Source organism: Somniosus microcephalus, chromosome 2 (genome assembly GCF_052327205.1).
Source record: "Somniosus microcephalus isolate GS21.2 chromosome 2, FLI_Smic_1.0, whole genome shotgun sequence".
Classification (NCBI taxonomy): domain Eukaryota; kingdom Metazoa; phylum Chordata; class Chondrichthyes; order Squaliformes; family Somniosidae; genus Somniosus; species Somniosus microcephalus.
Window position 1 is genome coordinate 154,928,458 of NC_140988.1, and position 9,527 is coordinate 154,937,984.

At 40.3% G+C, this 9,527-nt stretch overlaps 1 protein-coding gene across 2 annotated transcripts in view; it reads left to right on the forward strand.

The window, feature by feature from the left end:
- Positions 1-9,259, forward strand: part of LOC147123034 (AF4/FMR2 family member 1-like) — a 179,247-nt gene extending 169,988 nt beyond the window's left edge. The window contains exon 20 of one of the 2 annotated variants that reach the window (XM_085963992.1): positions 908-1,027. In XM_085963992.1, coding sequence (XP_085820118.1) covers positions 908-926 — 19 coding nt within the window. In that variant the 3' untranslated portion in view covers positions 927-1,027. Of the gene's footprint in view, positions 1-907 lie in introns of both variants that reach the window. The other variant, XM_085963972.1, reaches the window with a different exon arrangement.
- Positions 9,260-9,527: the final 268 nt, after the last annotated feature.

Sequence of the window (9,527 nt, forward strand, 5' to 3'; positions counted from 1 at the left end):
TACGCTTGACTTCACCAATCTTTTTCTCTTCACATATCATCTATAAAAGCTTTTACAGTCAGTTTTTATGTTCCCTGCAAAGTTACTCTCATACTGTATTTCCCCCCTCTTAATTATTCCCTTTGTCCTCCTTTGCTGAATCCCAAACTGCTCCCAATCCTCAAGTTTACTGCTTTTTCTGGCCAATTTATATGTCTTCTCCTTGGATCTTATGCTATCCCTAATTTCCCTTGTTAGCCACGTTTGAGTCACCTTTTTTGATTTATTTTTATGCCAAACAGGGATGAACAAATTCTGTAGTTCATCCATGCGACCTTTGAATGTTTGCCATTGCCTATCCACCGTCAACCCTTTGAGTAATATTCCCCAATCAATCCTACCCAACTCGCGCCTCATACCATCGTAGTTTCCGTTATTTAAATTCAGGACCCTAGTCTCTGAGTCAACTACTTCACTCTCCATCTTAATGAAGAATTCTATCATATTATGATTGCTCCGACCCAAGGGGCCTCGCACAACAAGATTACTAATTAATCCTTTCTCATTACATAATGCATTGGCCCGATTGTTGCAGGATAACAGTAGAGTTGCTACAAATAAGTCAATTTTTTTGAAAGAAAATCATTAAAAAATGTAATATGAAGGGGGGGAGCCTAAAATGTTCAAATCAGTCATGTTAAGTTTCAATTCCATTTCTTTATGTGGAGTTTATTTGAACTGCGCTCCATGAATGTGATTTTTGAATTCATCCTCAAAACACGAATGCTGAGAACAGAAAATTACTGTTTTTGAATAAAGCTGCTGCAGATTAAAGGGGGGAACAATTGAATCTCATTATGTTCCATTCTAGTCCAGTTAACATGCTTAATAAGAAACTTCTATAACGTTATTTTTGTCTGTCTCTTAGAATTCTTCCTGGAGCTTGATGCAGCAGTTGGCCTTTTATCCATGACCAGCAGCATGACTGAACTTGTACACTACACCAGACAAGGTTTACACTGGTTGCGACTGGACACTAAATTGCTATAACAAGATGCTGAAAATCATTTTGCTGACATCAGTCTGTTTGTCCTTCAGCAGCCAACCCATCCATGACTATCCAGTGTTTTTTAAAATGAGGAAAGGCAAATTTAAAGGTGTCTCTGTGCAGCAGAAACTTTAATAATGTAGGTCGGCACTGAATTATGGCGAAAATGAACCGACTGAACCTTCACTTCGTGAGCAAAAGTGCAATTTTTTTCTCTTGACCCCTCTGGAATTTAGACTGATGAATGCACGGTCTTTGACATTTCTTTGTTGAAGTAACCTTGAAGGATAAAGGGCTGGAAAAGCCCCCTCATGGCCTGTACTATAGCCAGGAAACAGCAGTAGCTGTTGCCTTCTCTTAACTTGCTGGCAGTAGTGTACATATTGTGCATTAACTGCATGAATTTAGAAAAACATTTAGCAGCTAAAGAATGTTGTATTCAGTCACTGGAACATTGTTGCAGTGATTTCCTGGAAAACCTTTTAATACGACACCTGATGGACAAGGTGCATCCAGGAGGAGGATTTGTAAATGTTTGAAGTGTCCAACTATTAATTTTGTTCTTACACTAGGAGCTGTGAAAAAGGACTTTAATTTTTTTGTTTTTTTCTCCAGTTGCATCCATATTTACTGCCGTTTCTTTCCTATTTATTAGAAATCAGACCTTTCTTTTCTCGCTGAACCTAGGTATTGCTAGCAAGGATGTTTAACAGAATGAAGCGGGGGGGCGGGGGGTTTGGGGGAGGGGAGAAAGAAGAGGTTGACTGTTGGGCATTGCCTGCTCTTTGCATAGTTCAGATCAAAGCCACGTGTAGCTCCTCTCGGAACAATCTTCTATTAATGTTCAGCGTGCCTTAGACATTCTACTTTGTAAATAAGCAGTTGTTTCTAGCCATAGATAAGTTGCTGCTTCAAGGGTGTGGAATAAGGAAAATATGAAAAGTGTGTTGAATTGTGGTCAAATTCATATAGCACGAGTACAATTTGGTTTCATATAGTTGTCCTTATGAGCAATGATGATTTGACATGCTCATTATTTCACCATTTTTGTTCCCTGTACATCAGACTTGTCCTGAGTAAAGGTGAGCAAACTGTTTGGATGTGAAATTGCCATTTTTGTGGTGATTTTCTATTTATTTTTATTTTTATAAAGAGGAAAAGGATTTCTTGATGTGAAAAGAAATGAGATCCTCCAAAAATGTTGCAACTGTCAAAAGATTTTAGTTAAAATAAAACTAACTTTGGTAAGCAGGAATTTTCAGAAAAATGCTTAAAAACTTGCTAATATATATGGATTTAAAAATCATAGAAAAACCCAAGCCATTTTTGCTCATCTCTAGTCATGATAATGCTGTGAATGAAGTTGTTCCAGCATACTGGAAAAACCCAGTATAGTCATAAACCCCAGCATACAGCAGCTCCTGCTGCTCAAAGTTACTGGAATTCATTCATTTTATTTGAAATTGTACTTGCACATTTATATTTTGCTGATTGGAATTGCTGCAGAAATGCTCAAGAGTCTATGTATTATCTACACAGTAAAACCCAAATGAAATCGCAAACCCAGCACTGGTTGATCATTGAGATGAATGGGAAAAGGATACTCGTACTTGATGGCAGGTTGCGTATTGTGGCCATGTGCTGACAATGTTCCAAGACTGTTAGAATTATTACCACCATCAAGAAATGTAGCATAATGCACTTTAACTTCTAAATTATTTTGCTTCTCCCTTTTATCCCTTCCAACGAGCACAGTTTCTAAGAACGGATGAGAAGGTATCTCAAATGAAGGAAATCTGAAAAGCCCTACTCCTTTTCCATTCCTTTCACGCTTCAAAAAGTTTTTCCATTAGCACTTAAAACTCAAAAAAAAAAAAAAATTAGTGGTCAATTTCCAAGCTATAATCAGTATGCAGAAAGAGTCATAGAATCGTAGAAGTTTATGGCACAGAAAGAGGCCATTCGACCCATCGTGTCTGTGCCAGCCAAAAGAGAGCCATCTGGCCTAATCCCACTTTCCAGCTCTTGGTCTATAGCCTTGTAGGTTACGGCACTTCAAGTGCATATCCAAGTACTTTTTAAATGTGATGAGGGTTTCTGCCTCTACCACCCTTTCAGGCAGTGAGTTCCAGACCCCCACCACCCTCTGGGTGAAAAAAGTTCTTCCCAACTCCCCTCTAATCCTTCTACCCATTACTTTAAATCTATGCCCCTGGTTATTAACCTCTCTGCTAGGGGAAATAGGTCCTTCCTATCCACTCTATCTAGGCCCCTCATAACTTTATACACCTCAACCAAGTCCCCCCTTGGCCTCCTCTCTTCCAAAGAAAACAACCCGAGCCTATCCAATCTTTCCTCATAGCTAAAATTCTCCAGTCCTGGCAATATCCTCGTAAATCTCCTCTGTACCCTCTCTAGTGCAATGACATCTTTCCTGTAATGCGGTGACTAGAACTGTACACAGTACTCTAGCTGTGGCCTAACTAGTGTTTTATACAGTTCAAGCATAACCTCCCTGCTCTTATTTTCTATGCCTCTGCTAATAAAAGAATGCTTTCTTAACCACCTTGTCCACCTGTCCTGCTACCTTCAGGGACCTGTTATTTTATACTTCTCAGTATCCTACCATTTATTGTGTATTCTCTTGCCTTGTCAGCCCTCCCCAAATGCATTACCTCACACTTCTCCGGATTGAATTCCATTTGCCACTTTTATGTCCACCTGACCAGTCCATTGATATCTGCCTGCAGTCTACAGCTTTCTTCCTCACTGTCAACCACAAGGCCAATTTTTGTATCATCTGTAAACTTCTTAATCATGCCCCCTACATTGAAGTCTAAATCATTGATGTATACCACAAAAAGCAAGGGACCTAGTACTGAGCCCTGTGGATCCCCACTGGAAACAGTTTTCCAGTCACAAAAACATCCGTCGACCATTACCCTTTGCTTCCTGCCACTGAGCCAATTTTGGATCCAACTTGCCACTGCCTTGGATCCCATGGGATTTTACTTTTCTGACCAGCCTGCCATGTGGGACCTTGACAAAAGCTTTGCTGAAATCCATGCAGACTACATCAAATGCACTACCCTCATCAACCCTCCTTGTTACCACCTCAAAAAATTCAATCAAGTTAGTCAGACAAGACTTTCCCTTAACAAATCCATGTCAAGTCAAGTTGGTTAATACCCTCAGTGGCTCAGTGTGTTTATCCAGTGAGTAGCTGAGCCATACAGAGCTGGAAGGTCTCAAATTTGATTACCCTCTCCTGTTCTCAGTTCGTTATTCTCTGTTGAGTTGGCAATAGGGATACTGCTGTTGGCTTTGATGCCTCTGGGTTAGAAAAGGGCAAACTACTCGTTCCTGCTGCTGATCACTATCCATTAACCCTGCCTGAACTGCACATATGGATGTTGGATGATGAAAGGATCTGGCTCACTGTGATGCCCTGTTTCTTCCCCCCTCCCCCCCCCCAGCCCTGTAGTTGAATAGTCCACCAATACTCATCATGAAGACTCTTATGAGGTACCAGAGGGCAACCAACTCCCATGGAACCGAACCCAATTAAGGAGCCAATGCCGTTTGTGTGTGTGTGTGTGTGTGTGGGGGGTGGAGAATCTTGAGAAAAAAGGGAAATAATCACTTCCTTGCAATAAATATATCCACATGTAAGATCATGAGTGAGTCCAGCTGTTAGCCAGGGCATTCAGGAAGAACTTCAGTAATTTCACAGTTAGAAATTGAACGTGACCTTTTGACTTCCTTAGTGATGGCCTGGTGGGTAAAGGCATCATCTAACATTGCACAAAGTCATACAGATCAGAAGGTTGCATGTTTGAATACCAATCTATGCTGAGTTAGCTGATGTCAGCCAGGGTTACGGTTGGCCTTCCAATCCTGATCGCTATCCAGTGGCCCCCTGCTGTAAAGTTGCATGGATGTCGGATGAGAACAGTCAGGCCTAGCTGTGATGCTTTTTGTGATTTTATAGCCTGCTGATGTTTGGTGTCTAAGCTCACACACTTAGAATGGCCAACTGAGTGAGATCCCAAGGGTTGCCAGCACCTTTCAGTACAATTTAGTACGAGTTTGGGTGCGCTGAAGTTAGAACAAATACCATCTAACGCTTCCTTTTTCTGTTTACATTCAACTTGTTGATCAGTTTTATGGATCTATGCAATACCAGAAATAAATTCCAAAACAAATTACAGACTTGAAGCTTTTTCATTGCAGAGACGGAGCTTCACCTGAATGCAGCTGTACTAAAATGACTTGTGCTGCTCAAGTTGTGTTGCTTTGCAGGACTTTATTGCATTTTTAAATATGTAACAGCCTCGCCTTTTTAAGAATTTTTCTTGGCAGATGCTATTTAGCTTTGGTTTGTCTAACCTATGGTACATGGTGTGTAACTCCATTTGAAGAATGACACCTACAACTCCAAAAGAAGGGTAACTACTGTTTGGCACATGAGCAGGGGGCAGTGCACAACAATGTGCGCGTGTGTATGTCTGGCTGTTAAACACACGGTATTTTGTCACAAGCTGATGTGGAGAGCTAAAACCACCACTGGCACTGTTAAAAGCCCAAATATGTACTGACCTGTATTTTATTACTGGGTTAGAATCCATTGCCCTCCTCCCATTTCCTTTTTTTTTTTTGAAGGAGATGACTTGCTAAGCTGTGGGTCCATGGACACAGGCCTTGCTCAAGTTGATCATCTGTAGGGACCCAGTAGCTGTTGCCTGCCATCTTTTCCTTGGATATTGAGTGTTGGCAGTGTATTTGATGGGGGCGGGAGACATCAAAGCCAAGCCAGATTCTGCCCTCCCTCTATGCCCACACAAGTACTTGCAAAAGTCACCTACATTCTGGTTGGCAGAAATCCTGGACAGGACAGAAGTATGTGCATGTGTTTTTTGCTTCAGAATCCTAGACAAGGGTGGAAGAGAAAAAATGTACTGCTGTCCTCCTTCCACTGCAACTCCAGCTGACTCGGCACAGATCAAGGTTCAAGTGTGGGACCTGTGTAGTTTGCATGGCTCAATTCTACATCACGTGGGAGCAGGATTTTTTTTTTCTTCCAATTTTCTCCCTCCAGAAGGTTTATTTTGTTGCGATACTTGTTCCCGAATAGTGAACTGCATTGTGGGCTTCAATTTTTTTTATATGAAGTGTTTCGCCACAAACACTGTACTTTGTAAAATAGTAAGAATGGAAATGACTTTGTAACAGGAGGATCATACTTGATTTATTGCTGCTTCCTCCACTCGAAGGATACAGGTCCTGACAAAATCATACAGCCTCACACTCAGAAATATCCACAACTGAAAATCTAGATATCATTGAGCTGCAAAACTCGTTATTTCACAGTTGGAAAAATTAAATGTGTTGAGGACCTTCACAGCCTGTTTTTACCTTCTCTTCCACATCCATAACATACACCAACCATTCCGCAACTGAAGAAGCAGGTGAGAAGGTTCAGTCCACATTTCTCCCTAATTCCTTCCTGTGGGAACCCAATAGCTGTTGCCTGCCATCTTTTCCTTTCCCCCCCCCCACCCCCATTCCTCCCCCCCCGCTCCCACCAACTCTGCTGAGCCAGATAATTATCCATTTGGGAAACTGAATTTTAAAGGTTTTTCCAATTAGATGAAAAATGGTATAAAGATTAACATCCTCATGGACCAGCAATGGTGAAAGTGCACACTCGTGTATATCCTGCTCCCGGCACTACATATAAAGGCCATGAAGTTTGCAGTGCGATACAATCGTACCAATGCCTAGCACATTCGTCTGAATTTTCCCCCTCACCTATTTTAGCAGATGCAGGAACTTATTAATTTTAAACTGGATGAAACTCTGCTGAAATTGTAAAAGCGAGGCGTTTCAGACCTAAGTACTAAGTAGTGGATGCGAGAATCACACTACGCTATTTTAGAGTGAACATTTCTAGTCTTGAATCTTATGAACCAAATTGCAATAGAAACAAATCAGGCTGGATTTATTGCATAAGCTAAGAGGTTGGTCTTGTTTAATATGTATGTAGAATTTTAACTTCCCAGTTTTTCACCCCCCCCCCCCCGTCCTTGCTTTGTGTGTGAAAAGATTTTCATTTTTGCCTAAGCTGCCTCTTTCTATTGTTTTAAAGGCTCCTGCAATGTCTATGCTTATTCACTGAATAATGAACCATAGATTGCAGATTTGATCTAAGTTAGTGCAGAAGGAGTGGCCCCTGAGTTATGAAGGGGAAAATTGGGCCGTATTCCTAACCTTGATCCATCGAACCCCACAAGAAGTCTGAATGGGTGGACGTCAGGTGGTGACCGGGGCAGACTCTGCTGTGATGCCTCCAAAGTAGAAAAAAAAACCCTGTTGCCTCCCAGTAGCAAGACTTGCATGTGAATAGTGGCCACTTGGACAAGGGTCCAGAGGACAACGGGTACTCATGGAACTATACTCCAGCCATGACTCAACACCTTGAGGAGAGCAGTAAATTGGTGAGAAAATATACTTTTTTTTTAAAAGAACACCTCCCTTACCCCACCAGGTATTACACTGAAGTAAACAATGTAGAAGCCGCTTAGTTTTTTAAATCCTCTCTTTGTGCCCCCCACCCCCATTCTTCCACGTGCACAGACTGAATGATCGCCATTCTAACCTTGAATTGTGTTCTTTCAAAAATAGAGAAGTTTCTGTTACCAGAAGGAATAGTGGGTCCAAACTTGTCTTGATTTGAATTTATTCTTGATGCACGATTGCTTTTGGAGAAACTGAACTGAACAATAAGGGATTTTTGTGTATTTATGCGTGTATTTATTGTGCCTTTATTGACCAAACCGGTTTCTCAAATACTTTTATTTATTAAATATGTCGAATGCCAAGCAATGTAGGACCTTTATTTCAATGTTGACTTTGCCTCTTTCCCCATTCCATGTTCTTTAAGCTTACCCTTTAGAGAAATGCTAAATTTCCATTAAAGCTGATAAGTCACACAAGTGCTAGTTGGTGGTAGTGTTGTCAAATACACTAATGTCTTCACACGATGCTACAGGACAGCTTCAGTAAACCTTAACTCTTGTTTGTTGCACAAATGACAGTATTTGAAGTGCTCAAAGAGCTATGGGGCTTATGTTCTGCTTGTTCAACTACAAAGGAGAATCTGTACAGTATAACAATGTTTGTGCTGACCAAGGTATTACTACACAATAACTCAGCTACATATTTCAGAATGATTTGGGTTCCCTTTTTTACATTTTTACGTCCCTGAAGTTTCATCGTGTGAAAGGCTCAGTCATCTTGGGTTTAGTCTAAAGCTCGTACAATCTGGATAATTGCATTTCAGTTTCTAGGTGCAACAAATTAGAAACATTTTTTATTTTCTCTTCCCCACTACCACATTTTCTGAAATGTGATCAAATGGTGTGGGTTACTAAATTGCTTTTTATATATCTAAAAATGTATTCCTTCATAAATTGAAGTTTGGCCAATCAGCTTTTTATTTAACAGCCACAATGAATAAAAAAACGATCAGAATTGATTTTGTTCCACGACCAGGCTAATTCTGGAGGGCTTAAGTATCATTGACGCCATGTATATTTGTGAATTCTAATTTTCTGAACATAACTGATTTGATTAGATGAAAAAACGCATGCCTTATCCACTGAGAGTTTGGAACTGCACTCAAATCCAAAATGTTGCAAATCAGTAACAATTGATTAGGATTCTGCGTTAAACTCTGTGCAATCTCTGCCATGAAATGTATTGGCTTGAAAGTAAATGTATTATTGGAACACTGGGTTGTGCCTGCTTATTGTGATAATGCAAGCTTAACAGGACATTCTTCTTTAAACTGAAGGTATTCTGGAAAAAAAGACAAAATAACTTGCTCTGTAATATTAGGTAAACTTCCAAAAGAACCAAATCATGCAAATTGTCTTTGTATTTTTAGCCTGTTTCCATAAGAAATGTACACTCTGGGGCTTCTGTCAATAAATAACTGTCTTGTACAATGGAACAATTTACTGCAGATTTGTGGTGAATTTAATTTTGTTTTTCTTTGTTTTAAACCTCAACCTGAATGATTATTTCCCAAAGAAGCTGTTTTGTTTATGATCTACATCATCTACCTTTCATGACAAAACTGATTGTTCAGCTACAGATTCTTCCCCTTTGGCAGGAAAAAATGTCAAAGATTTTTCTGTTTTAAAACAAATAAAGGTTTTTCAAAAAGTTTGTTGTGTAACATCTGTTTTTCTTTTGTGTTTTCTTTCTCAACATAATGCATTAAATGATTAGAAAAGTTCTTGATCCTCTTCACCCCTCACCCTCCATCCTTTAGGCTCCACACCAGCAGCATGTACTATTCCTAGGACAAGCATGCCGACAGGCAACCTGCTCAAAAGCCCTTTGTCAATGTTGCCATTTATTTTGGAGGCATAACCAGAGCAAGTGAACTCTTCTCGTCTTTACCTTTACCCCTTCTCCAGCAAGAGTTCAGGGC